Source organism: Crocuta crocuta, unplaced genomic scaffold (genome assembly GCF_008692635.1).
Source record: "Crocuta crocuta isolate KB4526 unplaced genomic scaffold, BGI_CrCroc_1.0 scaffold107, whole genome shotgun sequence".
In the NCBI taxonomy this organism is placed as follows: domain Eukaryota; kingdom Metazoa; phylum Chordata; class Mammalia; order Carnivora; family Hyaenidae; genus Crocuta; species Crocuta crocuta.
In genome coordinates this window covers 2,052,775-2,075,428 of record NW_027531877.1, presented here as the reverse complement: position 1 = coordinate 2,075,428, position 22,654 = coordinate 2,052,775, and the positions used below count along the sequence as shown (strand labels likewise).

The following is a 22,654-nucleotide window of genomic DNA, read 5'->3' as shown; positions in this document are numbered from 1 at the left end:
TAATTTGCTGTACTCTTAAAAATATGGTTTTCTCAACGATAAATGGGCAGCAAGTGAAGGAAACATTTTAATAAAGCTTGATGGTCTTCAATTGCATTGAGACTATTTACCCATGTATTTGATGGAAATTTGCTTTAAGGGGAAATTTGCTTGTATACACACATATGTACAAGAACTAAGAGTAGCTCTTCCAGTCTCTCTGTGCATTTCTTCTTTCCCCCATACTTCTTACTGCTAAGAGGCTGTTGGACATGGTGTCACCTTGTGAATGTCAAGACTTTAGTATGTAGAAAAAATGCTTAGGGCACCTGGGTGGCTCAGTAGGTTAACCATCTGACTTCGGGTCAGGTCAAGTTCTGGTGGTTTGTGAATTTGAGCCCTGCATCGGGCTCTGTCCTGTAGCCTGCTTTGGATTCTGTGTCTACCTCTTTCTCTGTCCCTCCCCTGCTCACACTTTGTTTCTCTCTCTCAAAAATAAATATAAAAAAATGCTCAGTGCACCACATAATTTATCACAGATAAACTGAAATGAAATCGCTAGTAGTGAGGCAAATTTCTAATAGTGTAGATGTACAAAAATAAATGTTGGGGCGCTTGGGTGGCTCAGTCTATTGAGCATATGACTCAATTTCAGCACAGGTCATGATCCCAGGGTCGTGGGATCAAGCCATGAATTGGGCTCTGCACTGAGGATAGAGTCTGCTTTAGATTTTCTCTCCTCCCTCTGCCCCTCTCCCCTGCTCACATGCTTTCACTATTGAATACACTGTGCATAGTGCCTTGCATTAATTACATTCTGTAATCTTCACATTATTAACCCTATTTCACAGAAAAGGAAGTTAAAGCTCAGAAAAATCATATTAAAAATGACCCNACCCTAAGAAAATAAAAAAAAAAAAAAAAAAGCTTAGAAAAATCAGATAACGTTTCAAGGCCAGAACAGCCATGAAAAGCTAGGATTGGGGTTAGACCCAGGGTAGTCTGCCTCTAGAACTCCCACAATTATGCCCAGTTGCCTCCCTACATGATAAATTGATGTTTAACTTGGGAGAGACCTATTAAAATAATTTGTTCTATTAAACCATGTATGTGGTAAGGTTATTACTCAAAATCTAATTATTCAAATTGTATTATTCAATCTTATTATTCAAAATCTTACTCAAAATCTAATTTTACTCAGGGTGTTGATCAATGTTAATATCAGTGCCATGTAAGAGGATGATATATTCTAAGTGTTAGGAAATGTAAGTTTTTTAATGTGATATAAAATACCTCCACTCAACAAAAATGATTCTTCAATACTTAGCTGTCATCAATTTCATACACTGAAAAATGGCTATTTCTCCAGTCTCACCTGGCCTTCTTTTCATTATGTTTCCTCCAACCATGAAGAATTGGATATCTCTTCTGCTTGAAACTTTCCTGTCATTTTTGCCTAATCATCTCTGACTCAAATTGATCAGACTCCAGTGCAAGTGTCTCTTCCAAGAAAGCCTCCTATGATGTTCTCTAATGAAGGCAAAAAACATGTTGGTCTTATTCACCATCGAAGCCCCAGTACCTACTACAGTGCCTGACATATGGTAGACATCAATGAATGCATTTGTTGAGTGAATGAATAAATGAATGAATGAATGAATGAATGAATAACTCTATTTCCTGAACAAAGAAATAAAATGCACCAAGTTTTCACTTCAGTTCTCTGTCTGCTTCTTGAGGTAGGAGGAGACAAAGCAACCTAGTAGACTATGCCATATACTCCATGTCAAGCAGTCATGTCAGATGTTTTTGTCTTGTTTACTCCTTAGTGGATCCAGCAAATCGAAGGAGCAGAGGCTGCTCTGCACCAGAAAATGATGGAGTTGGAAAGTGACATGGTGAGTACAAAGATGAGGCATCATAAAAATAAAGAAATGTAGGGCACCTGGATGGCTCAGTGCTTAAGCATCTGACTTGAGCTCAGGTCATGATCTCACAGTTCGTGAATTAGAGCCCCAAATCAGGTAAGCATGAGCCCCACTTAGGGTGAACCCCATTTCTCTCTGTGCCCCTCGTGGGATTCTCTTTCTCTCTCTGCCCCTCACTCACTTGCACCCTCTCTCTCTCAAAAAGAATATTTTTTTAAAAATGAAGAAAAATGGACAAGGCAAGTGGAAAACAACTATTTTCTACCAGTTTCATTGGCACTGATGAAAGTTTGCAGCTTCCCATTGTTTGGTGTACAGACTGGGGAACGAAATTCCTGAAAGTACCCCACAATTTAAAGTCATATTCTTCAAAGCCATGTTGTATTTTTATAATATTTCCAAAACAAATGCTGAAGAAAATTCAATTAGGTGTTTTCTTAGGCTAAATAATTGTTCCACCAAACACTGTCACAGTAGAAATTACAGAAATGATGAGTATAACTCTGATTTTAAATATCTCTAAGCCACCTAAGGCCCATTAGGATTGCCACTATCAGAAACAAAACAAAACAAAATAACAAGTGTTGGTGGGAATGTGAAGAAATTGGAACCCATGCACGGTTGGTAGGAACATAAAATGATGTGTAGCTGCTAATGAAAATTCAAAATAGAATTACCATATAATTCAGCAATACCACTTTGGGGTATATGCCCAAAATAATTGAAGGTAGGTTTTTCAAAGAAATGCTTCTACACCCATATTCACAGCAACATTATTCACAATAGTGTAAACATGGAAGCAACCCAAGAGTCTATCGCTGGATGAATGGATAGTAAAATGTGGTCTGTACATACAGTGANGCTATTGTGGAGAGTGCTGCTATGAACATTGGGGTACATGTGCTCCTATGCCTCAGCATTTCTGTATCCCTTGGGTAAATTCCTAGCAGTGCTATTGCTGGGTCATAGGGGAGTTCTATTGTTAGTTTCCTGAGGAACCTCCACACTGTTAAAGGAAAGAAATTCTAACACATGATATAACATGGATGAACCTTGAGGATATTATGCTAAGCGAAATAAGCCAATTGCAAAAAGACAAATAATGTATAATTCCACTTACATAAGTATCTAGAGTAGTTAGACAAATAGAAAGTAGGAATGATAGCTGTCAGGAGCGAAGAAGAAGAGAAAATGAGGAGTTGTCATTTAATGGATATGGTTTCAGTTTTACAAAATGAAAAGCATTCTGGAGATTGGCTGCTTAACTGTGTAAATATACTTAACACTACCGAACTGTATACTTAAAAATGGTTAAGAGTAATTTTTTGTGTTTTACCATAATTAAATATTTTTTAAATCCCTAAGCACAGGAATTGTTCATTATAACTTACAGGAATACATAGAATTTTATAACTGTACTGTCATTAGTGTTATGACTACTAAAAAACAGGTAATGATTCCTCAGGTTAGGGAATCCTTTAACAAGAATAACTTGCAGGGCACCTAGATGGCTCAGTCAGTTAAGCATCTGACTCTTAATTTCAGTTCAGGTCATGATCTCACAGTTTATGAGATCGAGCCCTACGTCGGGCTCTGCTCTGACAGTGCGGAGGCTGCTTGAGATTCTCTCTCTCTCCGCATCTCTCTGCCCCTCCCCCTGTCCATGCTCTCTCCAAATAAATAAATAAACATTATATAAAAGAAAGAACAGCTTGCATTTATATAGATGTGATGGCATACACATCATTTTGCTTATATTTTACACAGAGTTTATGTTTTACCAAACGGTTAGACCCTAAAGTCAGAGCATGCAACAAGCACTCTATCTTTTTTAAAAACCCTTGAAAATTCTTCAAATGTACAAATATTAATTACACAATTAGCCTGTACCAGGCACTGTTCTGGGTACTGGAGCTCAGAGATAATCAGGAAAGCACAGCACAATGACTGCATGCAGTCTCTCAAAAATAGATGTAGTCGTTTTCCTCCAGCATTGGAAGAGGTCCTTGTCCCTTCAGTTAAGCAAACAAAGAAATAATTGAGTGTACTTGGGGCTATGTTGCACAGAAAGATATATATGTATGTATCTTTATTATATTTTATTTATATTTATATTATAATTTATTTATATTTTAACATTTATTTACTTATTCATTTTTGAGAGAGAACCTAAGTGGGAGAGGGGCAGAAAGAGAGGGAGACAGAGGATCTAAAATGGGCTCTACGCTGACAGGCTGACAGCCCTGAGCCTGATGTGGGAGTTGAACTCACGAACAGTGAGATCTTGATCTGAGCTGAAGTCGGATGCTTAACCGATTAAGCCACCCAGGTGCCCCATGAGATATACATGCTTTTTAATGTTTATTTTGAGAGAGACAGTGAGAACACAGGTGGGAGAGGGGCAGAGAGAAAGAGAGGGACGCAGAATCCAAAGCAGGATCCACGCTGTCAGCACAGAGCCTGATGTGGGACTCAAACTCCTTGATCCAAAGTCAGATGCTTATCCAACAAGGTGCCCCACAAAGGTATATGTCTAAATGGTAATGGAAGGATGCTCACAATGTGAGCGCAGGCATGCTGACACTGAGGACAAGCAAGGGAACTTGAGATTTCAGTCCCAGCTCGTGCTGGTTTTGTGGCAGGAGCAGAAGCCCTTTCATGAAGCGACATTGTGGTTGGAATAGCCCCCATTCCCTACATCATTATCCATCTTCGTGTTTGTTAATTGTGCACAGATAATTTTGAATATTTTTTTATTATACAACTGTGCATATTACATTTCAAAGCATCCTTACAAAAATAGACTCACAATATATTTGCACAGATACACTTATTAGTAACTCTGTCCTTAACCACATGCTCTTGGACTGGCATAAAAATCCTTGAGAGCATTCCGTGTGGTGGATTGTTTGCTCCATCTTTTATACTTCTTTCCATTGATTTTCACATTCTCTGTGAGGCTATGAAAGTTGAACTATTTCCCTAACAGACAAAATCTATGACCCTATAAATGCTAGTGACTGGTCCTGTGGGGAAATTAGAGGAAACATTCATCAATACCATTTATATATCGCTTCCTAGTAAACTAAGCTAACTCTTTTCTCTTTCATTGCGGCCCCTTTTTATAGGAACAGTTCTGCAAAATAAAAGGCTATCTGGAGGAAGAGTTGGACTACAGAAAACAAGCTCTCGACCAAGCATATATGGTAGGTACCACAAGCACTCCGGACACCCAGAGCTCACAGTCCTGTGCTGTGGAGAGAAGCACCTCGTCACTTGTCACGCCATGTACGTGAATAGACCACAGCATTCAAGCTCATTTTTCCAGTGGTTTCCATTTCTGGTGTTAGAACAAATACATCCCTACCTCCTTCCTGTTACAGTACTCATAGTATTGAATGTGTACTTAATTATGCTTCATATAAAACAATTGTTTTATAAAATACTTTTTAATGAGAGACAGGTTGGATGGTACCATAGATGAAAGAGAAATTTTATTAAATCAAATCTAATTGTTTGGGAGCCTTATGTAGTAAGAGAATAGTAGAGCATTTAATGCCTGTTGTGTATATTTTTCCTTTACATATTTCTCATACCAGCCTTATGGAGTATGGGTAATATGCTTATTCCTGTATTACATATGAGGAAATGAAGGCTTGGAGAGTGAAAGAACTTTGCCTGAGAGAGGAAGCAGGTAGTGCTCAGTTCTGACTCCAGACCCTGTGGCCTTCACCACCATAATCTGGCCACAGTAAATGAGGCTGTTGGGGAAATGGGTTGTGCCTTTTTCTCTCCCATAGAAGGCTGTGTGGACTGAGGACCACATCTGATTCATTCCCCGTACCAAATTCATAACACATAATCCCTAATACGGGACAACAGCTTGTATTTCTTCTCTCCGTATACTGTCCCCACCGCCACCATTAAGTCACAGTAATGACTCAAGAGATAAAGACCAAACTTAAAAGGGGAACATTTCAAGGAGTTGCTGGTAGAGGTTTTTATAATGCTTTCCTGGAAGAAGCCTGAGTCACTTTGGGGATAAGAGTGAGGCACTTAGCCCCTGCTCGTGACAGAGATGAATTAGTATTCTTCTTCAAAATGAATAAGAGATTCTGAGCACTGCTCAATGGGGAAAGGAGAAAAATGAGAGTTGGTCACCAGAGAACAAAGAAGGAAGCCCTTTCTCCCCTCCCTTCCTACCCTTTTTTCCTTGCCTCCTCTACCGACACATGGTCAGGTTCAGGTGTTTATGTGTCCCATGACCGAGTACTCATCCCAACAACCACATTTCATGTGAAAATGATGAGATCTGTTCAGTACAGTACAAGAGCTAGGAGAACACTCTGTACCAAGGCATGACCATTCACCTCTGTCCAAGTCATAGGAGGTAAGATTGTAGATTTTGGTGACTATATCTAAAGCATGTTTAAAAAAAAAAAACCTGGGATATAAGGAGTAGTAGATTCTTAATCCAAAAGAAAGACGACTCAAGGAAGCATTTTATAGCCAAAGCTGCTGTAAATCTCAGAGTATTAAAAAACAGACCAATTCCAAAGACTCCAGACCATTTTTAGATCATGTCTCCCAATTTGCATGTTAAGATGGGGAGAGTGTAAAGCCATCTTCAAGTTCGTATGTGTGTCATGTGGAAGAGAAGTGGCATTTTGTGCATGAAATAGATCTCCAATTTCAAGTATTCCAACTTTCTAAATTCCAACTTAGAAATTTCCAGTGCTTATTTCTAAAAGTACAGCCACCATGATAGATGTCTACATATCTGAAGGGTTGTTAGGTGGAAGAGACAGCAAATCTATTCTCAGCGACATTTGAGAATAGAAAAATGTACAATTTTCATAACCAAGTAAGGACTTCCTAAAAATGAAAGGTGTGTGAAATGGACAGGATCCCAAGAAAAGGAACAAATTCCCCATCATCAGAGAAGTTCATGTATTGTTAGCTGGATGACTCGTATGGAGTCCTGCAAAGGAGATTGTCAAAATGGTAGTTTGACTGGATAAGCTTTGAAATTGACTTTAGTGCTACGATCCTGTATGACTACAATAATACATAACTCCCCTCTCCTCCCACACGCAAGTGTCTCCCTTTGCATACCACACGGAAATGCTAAGTTCCAAAGTTAGACTTTTCTAATTCTGTTTGCCAGAGAATCCAGGAACTAGAAGCTACTTTGTACAATGCTCTGCAGCAAGAAACCGTTATCAAGTTTGGTGAATTATTAAGTGAAAAACAGCAAGAAGAGCTGAGGACAGCGGTAGAAAAGTTACGACGGCAGATGCTGAGGAAGAGCAGAGAGTATGACTGTCAGATTCTTCAGGAGCGAATGGAGCTCTTACAGCAAGCCCACCAGGTGAGGACAGAGCTGCTGCATCTGTGTAGGATTGGTACTAAGCAAATGGCACTTAGTTAAGTACATGGTACTGAGTCTGGGTGAGGAGAAGCCCAGGAGCTGTATGTCATCTGCAGAGAGTAAGATACAGAACTCTTGGTTTCCACCTAGACTCAGGGACAGGATGACATTTTGTAATGATTCAGTCCCGAGAAAAGTGGCATTCCGGAAGCATCACATAGTGCTGCTATTTCGGGAACTGCTTTTTCATGAAATACCCTTTGGGTCTCCCAGAGCCTGATCAGCTCCCTTATGCAGGGAAGCAAGACTCTCCCCAGGACAGAAATACTGTTTCTTCCTGTTCCTCTTCCCAGTCCATAATCTAGCCTGATCAGATCATTTGAATAGGATAAAAGAGAACAAGGGCCTTTTTCTTTATTCCCAGAACAAACAGCAACAACAGTAAAGCCTGGAAGCTGCCGCTTACTTACTGGCATTTGCTATGTCAGGAACTAAACTAAGGGCTCTACTTACATCATTGCATTTAATCTTCACAGTAGCCCGCTAAGGTAAGTATTCTTATTATCCCACTGAGGAGACAACGATACTGAAGATACCAGTGCTTAAGTGATTTGCCCAAGGTGACACAGAGAGCCAGCACCAGACCCAGCGTCACCTCGGGTGGGCATGACTCAGGGCCAGTGCGAGTAACCACTGCACTACAACTCTCCTGTGCAGCTGGAGCCCTCTCTGATTGATACAACCCATCTGGACCAGCAAGACTCCAGAGACACTCACTATTAATTTGTAGCCAAAATTCTTAATTCCATCTCTTAGTTCATGGCTTAGCTTGACAGGTGAGGACTTAAGGCCCAGGTCAAAAAGCAGATTCCAAAAGAATTCCAAAATTGATAGTGCCAATAGGATTTGGTACTCAGAAGCTGAGATAAGCAAGAGATACAAAATCCAGGTGAGCTATATAAGAAGTAGGAGTCCTGTGGTCTTTAGAGATCACGGTGAGTGGAAATGTAACAGGTTATTTTATGACACCCATAAGAACAGTTTGTGGGGAACAGGACACTTAGCACACTTCCTACACAGCCAGGAGTTGTGCGAATCTTGATAGTCGATTATCTGAGTTAACAGGGAACTGTGAAGCCGTTTGTCCCAGAGATGGTGAACACAGGCATGTTTGTTTCAGTGCCCCTTCAGATTCTGTCATAAAGTGCTGGAGTTTGATCCTAGAGAGCTTTTCAGTCCTTTAATAATAGACTCCATGGCATCATTAGTTGGGGGGAATGAAAGTGTCCTCTGCATAAATTTTTTATACTGCAAGAGCACTTAATTAATTTCAACAAATCAGGGGCTGTGCCATGGAACCACAGAAGTGCTTTTTTTTCTTTTTCTTTACTTTTTTAAATGTTTATTTATTTTTGAGAGAGAGAGCATGAGCTGGGGAAGGGCAGAGAGAGAGGGAGACACAGAATCTGAAGCAGGCTCCAGGCTCTGAGCTAGCTGTCAGCACAGAGCCCCATATGGGGCTCAAACTTATGAACCTGAGCCGAAGTCAGATGCTTAACCAACTGAGCCACATAGGTGCCCCAGAAGTATTTATTTTTAAGATGGGCAAAAAGTAATCTAAATTTGTTGGTGACTAAAACCTTTGTCATTTTTCTGAGTCTCTAAGCAAGCCAAACCTGAAAGACATGGTTTTGTTTGCTTTGTGTTAAGCTGTCCAGTGAGAGATACATTTCTAAGCCTCAGATTTCCATTGAAATTTTCTATCTCCCAAACAAATTTTCATTAGAAAATTTGCCTTTTCTAATTATTTCTTACTCTTTTCCCCACCCCCTTATAATCAGTAGATTTGATTTAAAACAATTAGTCCAGGAGGTGTTGGCCAAGATTTGTCATGTGTAAGTATGTGATCCAGTTAACTCCTAGAGCATATCCCTATTTATTGGACATTTCTGCTTGAATGGTTCACAGTGAACTCATAAGAAACATACCTAAGTGTGCATTCTTCTTCTTTCCCCTTCTCTCCCCATTGGCCTGCCTTGGTCAGTAGAATTAACATATCCCAAAGCACTCAGGCTGGAAACGCTGAAGTCTTCTTTGTCCTTTATCTGCAATCATTAATAGAGCACTACATCCAATTAGTATTTCTCCAGAAGTGTTTTTGAAGCTGGTCCATTTTGTCCATACTTGTAACCTGAGGCATAGAGCAGGACCTTTCAATCCTGCAGCAGATCCCAGATGCTGCCAGATGTCCTCTTATGTAACCCAACTCCATCATCTAGGAATTTATTCAGTCACTGTTTAAATGCACTTTCTAGACTTTGGCATGCCAGACGTGGAGAATTCACATGGACTCTGCTTTTACAAAGCCTAGGACCTATTGAAGGAGACAAAGGAGGCTAACATACACAAAAAACTAATTATGATTGTTATCTGTTGACAAGTGGCATAAAAAAATCATATGCAGTATGCTACGGGGATTGAGTGGTGGAGAGGACTTCCTGCCCCTCTCTCTTTACTTCATCATGCATATCACTACATGTCCTTTCACCTTTCCTCATGGTCCATTTTTCCTCAAAACCCCCATGATCTCAATTTCCAGTTGGGTCTAGGTCTATGCAGGTCTCTCCATATCCTTCATTAGCTGGCTACCCCTTCCCTGAAAACCTGATCTGAGACAATCTCCAGAGCATACGGTCCTCTCAGCTCATACAGAACTCTTCTTGGTACCCCTTGGGTCATGACTCCCACCTCCAAGCCTTTGTTAGCATGATCATTCACCCTAAAATGCCCTTCGGTGTCTGCTGCATTTATCCAAATGTTCTCATTTTTCCAGTCCCAGTTTAAGATCCACCTCCTTTAGGATGTTCCCCTGTAATAATGGACTGCATACTACTGCCAAAAATCTGTACTCCATACTCTGTTACACATTCTTTTAAAACCACATATTGAGACCCTGCTTGTGCCAGGTCCTAGGAATATGATGGTAGACAAAGACTTAACGGTCACTGCTCTTATCTGTCCTAGAGGCAAAAAGGGTCAAAGCAACAATGCAAGTGAACAATGACCGAGGTAATTTCAGAGAGAGACAGAAAATGCTCTGAAGAAAAGTATACAATGTGTGTGTGCATTTGGGAGTAGGATTCGCCCTTTAGACTCACTAGGCAGACCGGGTGTCTCTGAAGATGTCTGAAACCCAAGGGACCAGCCACACAAAGATCTTGGCAAAGTGCCCCAGAAGACAGGGACGACAGAGTGTAAGTCGCTATTGTGGAAACATTTGGAATAGTCAAAGAACAGAGAGAAGGCCATAACAATGGAGCACATATAGCCAAGGTGAAGCAGCTGTGAGGTGAAGCTGGAGCGGGAAGACAAGACTAAATCACACTGGACCTTGAAGGAAGTTGGGTTATTTTCTGAGCGCAGCTTGGCTACCTCTCCCTTATTCTTACTCCTCTTCCTCTCCCCCTTAAACTCAGGGCCTGCCCCGATTATTCCACCTGTCAGGAGTGCACACAGCTGCTGTAGATGGATGTACTAAATTAGAAACAGGAAGAGCTAGCAGTAAGCTGTCACCCCAGTCCTGATGCAGACAACAGTGACTTGGTGTACTTATTAGCAGGACAGGTAAGAGAGATAGAAAAGGCTTCTATTTTGGACCTGAGAAGGTTCTCCGTTGGATGGGGTGGCAAGTGAATGGGAAAGGAAAGAAGTAGAGCATGTAGCACACAACTGTAGCATAAATAACTCATGTACTCAACACGCATAGGCAGCTTCTTTGTACTGAACTCTGTCCTACTTACTAGAGATTGGTGATGAAGTTACAATGGCTTTGCCATTGTTTACTTTTTCTACTTAATTTGTTTTTCCCTGTGTTTTCAACTTTGTCTCCCCATCTGATTCTGATGATTCTTTGAGACCAAAAATTGACTGATGTCTGTATTCTCCATTATATCTAGCATAGACCTGACCTTTGTAAGAAGTGGCCCAACAAACACACACTTGGTGGCTGAATAGACACAATAGTAATCTCACATGTCCATGATTTTGTTGAGATAATACTTGCCTCCACATTCAGTAGACATATCAAGGAATTACATGTACCCTCAAGGTAGAAATGTCTAGCAAATTTATTCTTTTATTGTGTAGCTTTGGCACCTGAGCAGCATTGTGGAAATATACACAAACACACACATCACTCCCATGTACACGCAGCATTAGCTTCCAGGCCCCTTGTCTTACCCTGAATTCATTGTCTTATAATTTCAAGGTCAGCCTTAATAGTCTCTCTGACCCAAACAACCTCATCCTCCTCTGCACAAACCTCAGCCCCTTCCCTTTAAAGCAGACTCCTCAGTCTCCTTACTCCCTACATTTGGTCAGATGATTCTATTTTTTGTGTTTATTTATATATTTTTAGACAGGGAGAGAAAGAGAGCATGCACATGTGTGTGTGAGTGGGAGAGGGGCAGAGAGACAATTTCAAGCAGACTTCACACTGTCAGCACACAGCCTGACATGGGGCTCGGACTCACAAACCAGGAGATCATGACCTAAGCTGAAATCAAGAGTGGAACGCTCAACCAACTGAGCCACACACGTGCTCTTGGTCAGAGGATTCTTTATGGTAGGGACTGTCCTGTGTATCTTCCTGGGCTCTGCCCATTAGATGCTGGTTACAACCCCCACCCCAGGTGTAATTATTGACCACATGTGATTCAGAAATGTCCAGACAGTCAGATAGTGATGATGGTTGCACAACTTTGTGAATATTCTAAAACCACCGAATTGTACACTTCAGATTAACTAACTTTAAAAGATATCCAGACATTGCCAGATGTCCTCCGGGGGCCGGAGTCATCCTCCATTGAGAACTACTGTTTCACAGAAAGGGGGATACAATTTCCAAATTCAAGTATTTGTTCTAGCTTCCCCTTTTTCTCCCCAAATTGCATTATAAAAACCTCTCTTTCTATATTATTACCCCTTTAGCTTCCGCTGTTTTCTTCTCAGACTCTAGTTGTCCATTTTCTGATTATTCCCAAGAGAAGCATTAAATAACAAACTTATACTGTATAACTATGTGCCATGAACATAAAAAGCCTTTAGTTGTCTTGAAATTTGAAGATTTTTCACTTGCAAATAAATGTGTGATGTTGATTTCAAATCTGTGCTTCTTAAATCACTGGAATTTTGTTACACAATTGACGGGTAAGTTCAAAGAGTTCTGGAACTAACTATTTTGTCTTTAGGATTACTTATGCTTTTTGCTATGTTTAGTTTTCCCCTAATTTAATCAGTTTCCTCCTTGGAATATTTGTCCAACTCTAGTCTCTACTTTGTTTTGTGAGAATTGGCAAATCCTGCTTTTTGAGTAAATTCTACCCTGAAGCAGAGATCAAATACAGTTGGAAAGAAAGGGTAGCAAAAAAACAATGGGACTGTTTGCATTTGTGATAATCAACAGCTAAAGATCCCAATCCAAATGGCTACAACCCAGTTAGTTTCTTGCTCACTAGTTCCGGGACATCCTGCAGTCTGTATGAGGAAGTGGTATGCCCACTTCTCCTACTCTCATTCCACTGGCCAGACAGGTCTCGTGGCCAAGCCCAAGGACAGTGGGGTGAGAATGTTAGCTCCCTCATAGGCATAGGGTCTGTAGGGATAGGTGCATAGACGGGGTAGCAAATTTAAAAATACGTACGTAATTAATGCCGTGCTTTTCCATCACAAGTGTGGGTAATCCAACTGTCTTCTCAGTATGGAAAAACATCTATGTGATGCTTCTCACTCCGACTACTTTTTTTTTTTTTAATGTTTTATTTATTTCTAGGAGAGAGAGAGAGATAGCGTGAGCAGGGGAGGGTCAGAGAGAGAGGGAATCACAGACTCCGAAATAGGCTCCAGGCTCTGAGCTGGCAGTCAGCACAGAGCCTGATGCGGGGCTCGAACCCACGAACCGTGAGATCATGACCTAAGCGAAAGTCGGACGTTTAACCGACTAAGCCACCCAGGCGCCCCTCTCTCTGACTACTAATGTTAATGTTTTTGCAGCAAGTTTTGTGTTTTAGGTTGGCAAACAATCTTATTAAACACCCACTAAGTCTTTCTCTTTTTTCCTTTCTTCAGAGAATTCGTGACTTAGAAGATAAAACAGACATTCAGAAAAGACAGATAAAAGACTTAGAAGAAAAGGTACGTGTTAAATTCAGTGCGAATTTGTCTTTAACTTTCAGACCAGAAAATAATAGGAGTTTCACTCACCGTGTTGTGTTTCTTCTCTGTTACTGTGTATCTTGCTGAGGCAGGTATTGTCATGGTCAATATAAACTTCACCGTCAGTCAGTCACCAGCATCCCAGAAAAGGTTCTGTCTTCAGCAACCTAGCCTGGACATGTTTGCCTTTTGTGTTGATTCCTATTTTTTGCTATGGGTGCTTTCTTTCCTCACTTCCCCTCTCTTATCTTGGTTTCCTTTCCAAAAGTTTCTTTGGAGTTTTGTGACTGTACTTTGCTCTTTCTTTTCAAAATCTTTTTGGTCCCTTTATGGAAAAAAAAAAAAAACAATCATTCCTGTTATTGTTGATAGAAAGCCCTTTCTTCCTTGTGCTTCAGTGTCCCCTCCATGGTAAGTCCAGAAACTTAGGTTGACACATGATGATGATGCCCTCACCTCGCTTTCCCCAGTGGCCTGAAAGACTCCTCCAAGTCAGCCAACACTTACAGGGGAGAGTGTAGTAGTTCTGAAAGGTGGCATTTGGAAGTGTGCATGGTGGCGGATGGGAGAGGGCTCACACAGGGGTGCTGGACAGGCTGCAGTGAGTCCAACAATCTTAAGACAACAACAGTGACCCTGCCCGTGATGCCGGGAGCACCGTGCTGAGGAACACAGCAAGGATGGCAAGAGGCCTTCCCTAGAGTTCCAGTCTGATTTCCTGTGTGGCGAAAGAATATGGCTATTTTGCAGCATCTTCCGTAGGCACCCAAGAAGAAAATAGCAAACCATCTGCTGCTTCTGAGACAACGATCAGGATTTTCTTCATGCCAAATTACTTCTGTAGTTACCCATACATGTGAGATCAGAGGGAGTTAGTTGGTCGGGGCCAGAAGCCAGACCATCAGCAGCCTGGATTCTTATGCAGGCTGGGTCTTCACATACTTAATTGACCTTGGGTATGTGACCGAGACTTGTCTAAGCCTTATCTATAAAATAAGGATGATAAAGCTTGCCCTCACCTCTTCTCATGGGTTCTGTGAGGAACAAATTAGGTCACTTAAGTGAAAATTACAAAACACTGAGGGTGTTCGATTAAAAAGTAGAACTCCCAAAATTTCCAGACATAAAATACACAGCCTCTGCAAAATTGTAAATTTGAGTGGTCTTCCTTTCAGAATTGTGTCGTTTAGCTCTATGGGACTGAATGAGGCAAAGGTGAAGTACAGTAAGCTAAAGACCGAGTCTGACTTCCCAGCATTTGGCAGAAAACCCACAGAAGGTGGGGACTGTTTCCAGTCTCTCTGGTTGTCAGCGCACATGCCTGATGCCTTCCATTTCCCACAGCTTCAAATGGCTAGCTCTTGGTTCTAGGAATTTTCTGTGCAAAGTCTCAACCTGCTCCACAGCTGACAAAGAGGAAGCCAGAATTAAAACGAGAAACTTCAGTTTGGTTCAGGCCCCATTCATGTAAGGAAAACCAAACTAAAAGCGGGGGGGTGTTAAAATCTCTATTAATATCACTACCCTAGGCATTTTCTTTCTTTTTTTTTTTAAATGTTTATTTACATTAGAGAGAGAGAGAAAGACAGAGAGTGAGCAGGGGAGGGGCAGAGAAAGAGGAGACACAGAATCCAAAGCAGGATCCAGGCTCTGAGCTGTCAGCACAGAGCCTGACGTAGGGCTGGAACTCACAAACCATGCAATCATGAACTGAGCCGAAGTTGGATGTTCAGCCAACTGAGCCATCCAGGCGCTCCTACCCTAGGCATTTTCTTATTAAACCTCATGGAAATGTTAGAGGAAGGCGATTAAGATTATGTTCACTGCCAAAATTCACTGAACTTTTCATTTCATGGATCTGAACTCTTTAAACATTTATAATGGGGTAACGTACATAATGGTGAATAAGGATTCTTTAGCATCCAAAGCAGCATATTTCACATACAGTAATAAATTAAGCCACTTCAAAACAATCCATTTGGTTTCTGACTAGAGATTTGAATGAGAGACAAGGTTTGTGACATACCTTCTATTCCCTTGACCCCAGTTCACACACACAAACCCAGAAAAAATGCTAAAGCTCACCTATGTGAGAGCTATTCTTCTTTCTTTTCCTTGGGGTACTTGAACAACTCCTGAGGGTCCATGAAGTATTCTTTCTTTATTCCTAATTTCCATGCACATGGTTAGTATGTGTAATGTGATGATCACACGTAACAGAATTGCCTCACGTATGCCGTTTTACCTCAGCCCAAGCACTTCCATGTTCATTGGCTTCATCGACTCTCTTGAGAGTTACTCTGTGAGTCAGACACAGCGGATATCAGGATCCGCTTTTTTACAGATAATAACACAACAGGTCAGAGAGATTAAACACCATTCCCAGGACTATGTAACCAGTCCATATCAAGTCTAGAGGCCAGGATGTCTGACTCCACATGCTACGTTTTGCCCCCTGAACTGCCTGGACAAAGAATCTCATTGCCAGTGAGGTGATGGGCACCTCCTCATACCCAGAGAGGTGGCACTGATGTCTGAGCTCCTCAGAGGAGTAGTGGAAGCCTCCCTTTCCTCTCCATTTTCTGCTACGGGCATCATTTTACCACTCTCCATCTTCAAGGAGTTGAAAAAAAAAAGGACAGAGTTTCTGCTTTCCGGACTCCTAGAACAGTCACCAACGCTTGACTCTTAGCACCATTTTTATAACTTGTCCCTACAGTTTTGCTACAGTGAAGCCAGAGCCCTGTAAGCAGTGGCATCAAAGGACACATGCCGATAACCTGCTCAACATTAGAATGCCATACACCACCATTATTCAAGGAAGTCGTGCCTGACAAAATGCTCCTGAAGTGTGACAACAAGGTCAAAGTCTGACTCTGTAGGAGTGCCTCACCAAGGAAATTGGCATTTGAAAAACACGGGTCTGACCTGCGGCCTTCTACAATTAGCATGCGGTTGGTTATGTACCACTGCTACACAAGCATGTCTGTTCACTCAAGTATCTGCTTTTCTGGCAAAGGTTCTCAGTGAAGAGAGACAAATCAGACTCCATTTAACTTCGATGAGTCAAAGAAGGAGAGAATATCTGCAAAGCATGGAGGTTCGAACAGCAGCGTGTGTTCATTATCTGAGGCGTCCACTGATGTATAAGCATATTTCATACCACACATCCTTGCTTGTCCAGGGTAGACCCAGGCCATAGCTGATGTCCTGATGTAATTACGGATAGTGTCTGCATTTCCACCTCAGAAGTAGCCCACTGTGGATGATTTATTATATGTTTACCTCACATATTAATATCCTCTCTGCTATGCCTTACTCAAATTAACCAAACAATGATAGCATTAAGTGATGAAGTGGATACTCTGATCATATTTTTGTAGTTTTGATTTACCCTGCCACACATTAAAAAACAGACAATAATATAGAATAAAGTAAGATTCAGGAGGCCTAAATTCAAGGCTTTGCTATGACATGAAATGACATGCAATTAGACTATTAATGAACTGTTCTGTGCTTACTTTTCTCACTTAAAGAATTAGGAGCTTAAGGCCCATGATCTATTAGACCCCCCTCAGAATTCTAAAATATATGAGTCCATGGGGCGCCTGGGTGGCTTAGTCGGTTAAGCATCCGACTTTCGCTTGGGTCATGACCTCGCGGTTCGTGAGTTCGAGCCCCGCGTCGGGCTCTGTGCTGACTGCCAGCTCAGGGCCTGGAGCCTGTTTCAATCTGTGACTCCCTCTCTCTGACCCTCCCCTGCTCACGCTGTCTCTCTCTTTCTCCTAGAAATAAATAAAAAACATTAAAAAATTTAAAAAAATAAAATAAAATAAAATAAAATGTATGAGTCCATGTTAGTTGACACCAGTTATTCCCCACATTATTTTGCCAACAAATAAGTAAAACATATGTTTTTTTTAAACAAAAGGTGCTTGGTATGTATGTGACAAGTGGTCAGAATTAAGCAAAGTGGAAGAGCTTGAGGTTTTGTACTAGATGAATGACACTACAGAAATTCCAATTTACATAATCTTCTTCTTTTTCTTCTGCAGTTTCTGTTTCTATTCTTGTTCTTCTCTCTTGCCTTTATTCTATGGCCTTGATGTCAAGGTGCCTCTTAAAGGTAAGATTTCATTTAATTCTCAAAATATGGCTCTAAGAAGTATTTGATCAGAAGGATGCTGTATACAGTTACTAGTTACTAGTAGTGCCCATGTTTGTTTGGTTTAAAAAAAAACAAATACATTTGGTTAGCTTAAATGCCATAAAATGAGAAACAGATCACCTGAAACTAATGTAACATTGTGTATCAACTGTGCTTCAATTAAAAAAAACAGAGTAAAAAATGTGAGAAGCAGATCCAATCCATTTGGGTGATTATTAAAAAAACAAAGCAACCATCAAATAGGGAAATCAAGAATATTGTTCTAGTTAACTGTATTGCTTTGGGAAGTCTTAATGTCTATGGGGCTCAGTATTCTCATCTTTCATTATATGGAAAGAGCTGCTTCCCTCTCTGCGAAATGAAGAGATGCGAGTATATTTTTAGTATCTCTTCCAGCTTGAAAATTCTGATTCTGTAAGCTTAACAAGCTAAAAATGGCTGATTTATTTTTAACCCTTTCTCCCAGTCTGATTTCATCACAACTCAGGAAAGCAGGCTATTAAGTGAAATTGGATCGTCTTTGCAAGTAAGATAACTTTCCGTGCCAATGTAGAACAATGAGAGTTTTATTACTACTAAATGATCAAGTCTGTGTCTCACGAATACATGTATAAATAATCTTAGACACTGATTCCCAAAGCTATGAAAAATACAGATTCCAAGTCCTTACCTCTGACTCAGTTGATTAGGTTGCTGGAGGTGGAGGTGAGATGGAGGGTGGGAGGAGTGGAGAGCAAGGACCAGTCTGTGTTTCTAACATGGATGTTAAAATGTGGTTCTGATGTCTCCCGGGTACAGACACTGTGCCTCATGATAGCATTATTTAAAAATGAGGAAGGGCCAGGTGCTCTTCTAAATCCATATGTCATGGTCTGTGTCACTTTGGTTTTCCTATTAAATTCTATTACACAGGGATCTTTCCTGGGCCTCACTTTACTCAACGTTTTCCATAGCAAGTTGAAAAATAGAGAAGAGACAGTTGCTCTCCCCATGAGTATCATCCCTGTTACCTAGGTGTGGAACCGACAAGCAAAAGTGCTTTAGCATGGCCCGATACAAGGAAGGAGTTAAGCGTATATGCCCAGAAAGTTTATGTTCTCATATAATCAACTTTCTGGCTTTATGCGTTCTTCCAGAAGAGTTTCTTTTCAGACTGCCAGCCATCCTTTGTCTGGCAAGATGGATGGTGACCTTGCAGAACATAGGAAGAGGACTGAGTCTCTTAAACTGAGTGAATCTGTGTAAGGTGAAATGGGTGAGATTTTCTAGGAGGAGGTAGGAATGGCCAGAGCATCAGAAAACAAATAGCTCTCCCCTACTAGGAATAAGAAAGAAAGAAACAGGACATGAGTACTATGTGGTAGTTGAGGAAAGAGAAATCAAAATTCATAAACACTATCAGAAAATGCATAGGTTTGAACAATCACATCATCAATGGCTAACACACGCCAGGGGCTATTTTAAGCAATGGATACAGTGAACCTCACAACACCCCCTGTAAAGTGGTGCTGCTTTATTCCTCTCATTATAGTTGGAGAAACAGTAGCATGGGACTTCCGAGGCGGTAGAGCTACAATTGGCAGGTTTAGTATTTGTACCTAGACCGTCACTGTAGACATTTTTAGCCACTTTTAACCACCACACTGCCTCCCAAAGGAGAGGGCATTGCTGCCACATTGTGAGCACCATTTCTGTTCGTATATATCAGCAGTCAGAGGTGTCTTCTGCAACGTGAGCAGTACTGCTGGGCTGGTGGGTTTTGAGATTACATTGTGCTCATCTCTATACCTTTTCCCATTTTGTGGGACTCTTTGAGGGTTGTATAAGATTTAATTTGCTTTTCCTCCGTAGTAGCACATAACTGACACTTAGTAATTGTCTGTTGAATGAAAGGTCATGATTATAACTAATGAGAGTATAGCAAATCAGTGTGACAGTGCATCTGGGATGTCTAAAATATGTGTAGGAAAATGGCTGAGTAGTTTAGAGTTACAGCTTTGAAGTTACATATACTGTTAAGTTTGGATCCTGTCATTTACAGCCTATGTTGTGGTAACTTTAATCCACTTGAGATTAGGTTTCCTATTCTGTAAAGTGGTTGTGTTACCTACACCATGGTATTACATTCAGAGAACTAAATGAGATTGTGCATATAAAGGACTAATTGCATTGCTTGGAACATAATTCAATCATCAGCAACTCTTAGCTGTTATTATTTTGAAGAGTTGGCTATCACAGTTACTGGATTCATCAATATAAAAGTTTGAAATTATAATCTCTGGTATTATCACATAGTTTACCACCTAAACCCAGAACAAGTACTTGCCTTTTCATCTCCTCTTTTCAGGGAGTAATCTAGATTTAAATAAGACATGACTAGAAATTGATGAATGCCATTTTTATCTCCATAGTAGCTGAGCTAGAGATAGGAAAAAAATAGGCGAGAAAAATGTTTGGCTTGTCTGCAGAGAGTAAAGGCATATGGCACATAACCTTAAAAATATTTTTCCTACTAAATTAAAGGCTTATATTCTGCTCTTTAACCCAAGAGTAACTTAAAGTATATGTAAAGATACCCTCCTTAAAATGAAGTGACTCATGCTTTTTTTCTTTTTGCAATTACAATTCCCTAAGTCATTTTTGTCAGTGATGATCTAGAAGCTGCTGAAGGCTCCCAAGAAGGCACCCTTATTGCTCTCAGTGGTTGCCAAGTAACACAGGTCTATAGATTATATTGGGACTTTTGTCTTAAGGAGGGGGATTCCACGGGGTGCCTGGGTGGCTCAGTCAGTTCACCGTCTGACTTCAACTCAGGTCATGATCTCACAGTTTGTGGGTTCGAGCCCCACATCAGGCTCTGTGCTGACAGCTCAGAGCCTAGAGCCTGCTTCCGATTCTGTGTGCCCCTCTCTCTCTGCCCCTCCCCTGCTCGTGATCTGTCCCTCAAAAATAAATAAATGTTAAAAAAAATTTTTTAAAGGAGAGGAATCCCAGGTAGTTTTATGAGATATCATCTCCTCATGCATTCTGGATATTTATTCTAAAGAAGTAGTATACCACAAATTCTTCCATGTTAGTTATATCAGGAGAAGAAAACGAGAGGAGTACACAAATAGCTATCACTGGGATGTTAATATCCAGGTTAAAACAACCCATTGAAAACCCTTTTCTTCTGAAGAGGGACAGGTTAATAAAGAACATAATGGAACCAGCTCTGTTCATTATGAAGCTTGGAAGACCAGACAAAGAACAGGTAATCATGATCCTTCATCTATGTATCCTGTTTCCTTTTTTAAGAAAATTTTTTAATGTTTATTTATATTTGAGAGACAGAGAGAGAGACACAGAGCAAAAGCAGGAGAGGGGTGACAGAGAGAGAGGGAGACACAGAATTCAAAGCAGGCTCTGGGGTTTGACCTGTCAGCACAGAGCCTGACATGGGGCTCAAACTCATATATGATGAGATCATGACCTGAGCCCAAGTTGGAAGCATAACCGACTAAGCCATCCTGGTTCCTTTTTAATAATTCTTTTGTCAGTCATGACTCTTGAACTTGATAGCTCTATATTTTCACTTCCATCTAGTAACATAGAACATATTAAAAGGCACATAATACTGTGTTATTTTTCTGATCCAAAAAAAATTTTTAAATAGATACTGTAGTATAAGAACAGCCACAGTTGATTGGTTACAAATTCTCCATTAAAATATGCAAATGTTCATTTCTTATTACATTTATAATTTTCAGTCCCTCCTCCCATCAAGGCCTTCAGTGGCCTGTGGAAAACTAATGGCAGTAGGATTCTACAATATTTATTGTTTAAAATGAAGAATTTTACTCCATATTCTTTTATATTGATAGGAAAAGTCTGTAAGATGAATCATTGTATTCCAGTTAATCAGTCTTTCTTTATGTAGATGTATCTATTAGCCTTCACCTAGTCATATTAAGATTGTTTCCCTATCTGTCTCACAATGTTGACTATTAAGAAAGCACAGAGTAGGCTTATGCTTGATCTTTGTATCTTCAATGTCTACAACAGTGTCTTTTACATACTAGCTGCTGAATACATTTTAAATTAACACATGGTCAAAAGGATAGACAGATGAATGAATAAATAGTTGGGTAAATGAAATTGAAAGCAGATTTATGACATGTTAGATTGTAGCCCCGGATAACATAGTAGTGTAATACCAAGATAACTCTCTGATTTGCTCTGGATAATAACCTAAAGAATAAGTGAACAAAGGAACAGATACATGAACAAATATGTTCTCCCCCAACTCCCTAGGAGGATACCCTACTAACTCAGTTCATTGCTTCTCCAGACACTCTTACAACTCACTGTCCACACAGCCACTGAGTAAGTGTTAGGAAACACAAATCTAATTGTGCCCCCTTCCTGGGGTGCACATTATTAGGGTGAAATCCCAGTTCCCCCACGTGCCCAATGGAGCCCTGTGTGATCTCACTGCAGTCTCTCAGCCTTTCCCTTGCCCTAGGAGCTCCCTTGATGAGTCTTACTCCCTTCTGCCTCCCACAGGAGTTTGCCTACACAGTCTTTGTGTGCACAGTACTTTCAATCCTGCTTTATCTAGTAAACACCTAATCCTTATCCTTCCAATCTCAGCTCGCTTGTGATTCCCACAGGGAAATCTTCCTTGATTTCACTCCCGGCAATATTTAACATGCATTTGACTTGTTTTGGTTGTTGTTGCTGTTTTTAATTAATAATACCTCTCTCCCTCATCGTATATAGGTTCATGAGGGCAGAGACCATACATGTTTCCTTCGTCCTTGTAACCCGAATATCCAGATAGTGCCTAGCTTATAGCTGGAAATCAATAAATACTTCTTTTTTCTTATTTTTATCTTTATTTATTTTTTATTTATTTAAGTTTATTTATTTACTTTGAGAGAGACAAAGAGGCCATGCACATGCAGGAGAGGGACAGAGAGAGGGAGAGAGAATCCTGAGCAGGCTCTGCACCAT

The 22,654-nt window shown here is 40.6% G+C and overlaps 1 protein-coding gene and 1 long non-coding RNA gene across 7 annotated transcripts in view; one reads left to right on the top strand and one right to left on the bottom strand.

Annotated features, from left to right (window-relative positions):
* Nucleotides 1–22,654, top strand: part of JAKMIP2 (janus kinase and microtubule interacting protein 2) — a 174,922-nt gene that overhangs the window by 147,858 nt on the left and 4,410 nt on the right. For 2 of the 5 annotated variants that reach the window (XM_077772952.1, XM_077772950.1), the window contains 5 exons: nt 1,809–1,877; nt 5,036–5,113; nt 7,075–7,278; nt 13,405–13,470; nt 17,547–17,617. In XM_077772952.1, coding sequence (XP_077629078.1) covers nt 1,809–1,877; nt 5,036–5,113; nt 7,075–7,278; nt 13,405–13,470; nt 17,547–17,597 — 468 coding nt within the window. In that variant the 3' untranslated portion in view covers nt 17,598–17,617. Of the gene's footprint in view, nt 1–1,808; nt 1,878–5,035; nt 5,114–7,074; nt 7,279–13,404; nt 13,471–17,546; nt 17,618–18,125; nt 18,186–22,654 lie in introns of all 5 variants that reach the window. The other 3 variants (XM_077772953.1, XM_077772951.1, XR_013337286.1) reach the window with 2 other exon arrangements.
* LOC144239010 (uncharacterized) overlaps nt 7,839–22,654 on the bottom strand; it is a 50,166-nt gene continuing 35,350 nt past the window's right edge. Inside the window, exons 3-5 of one of the 2 annotated variants that reach the window (XR_013337288.1) lie at nt 13,540–13,816; nt 12,980–13,104; nt 7,839–9,674 (exon numbers count right to left, since the gene is read on the bottom strand). This is a non-coding gene — a long non-coding RNA (uncharacterized LOC144239010). The remainder of the gene's footprint in view (nt 9,675–12,979; nt 13,105–13,539; nt 13,817–22,654) is intronic. The other variant, XR_013337287.1, reaches the window with a different exon arrangement.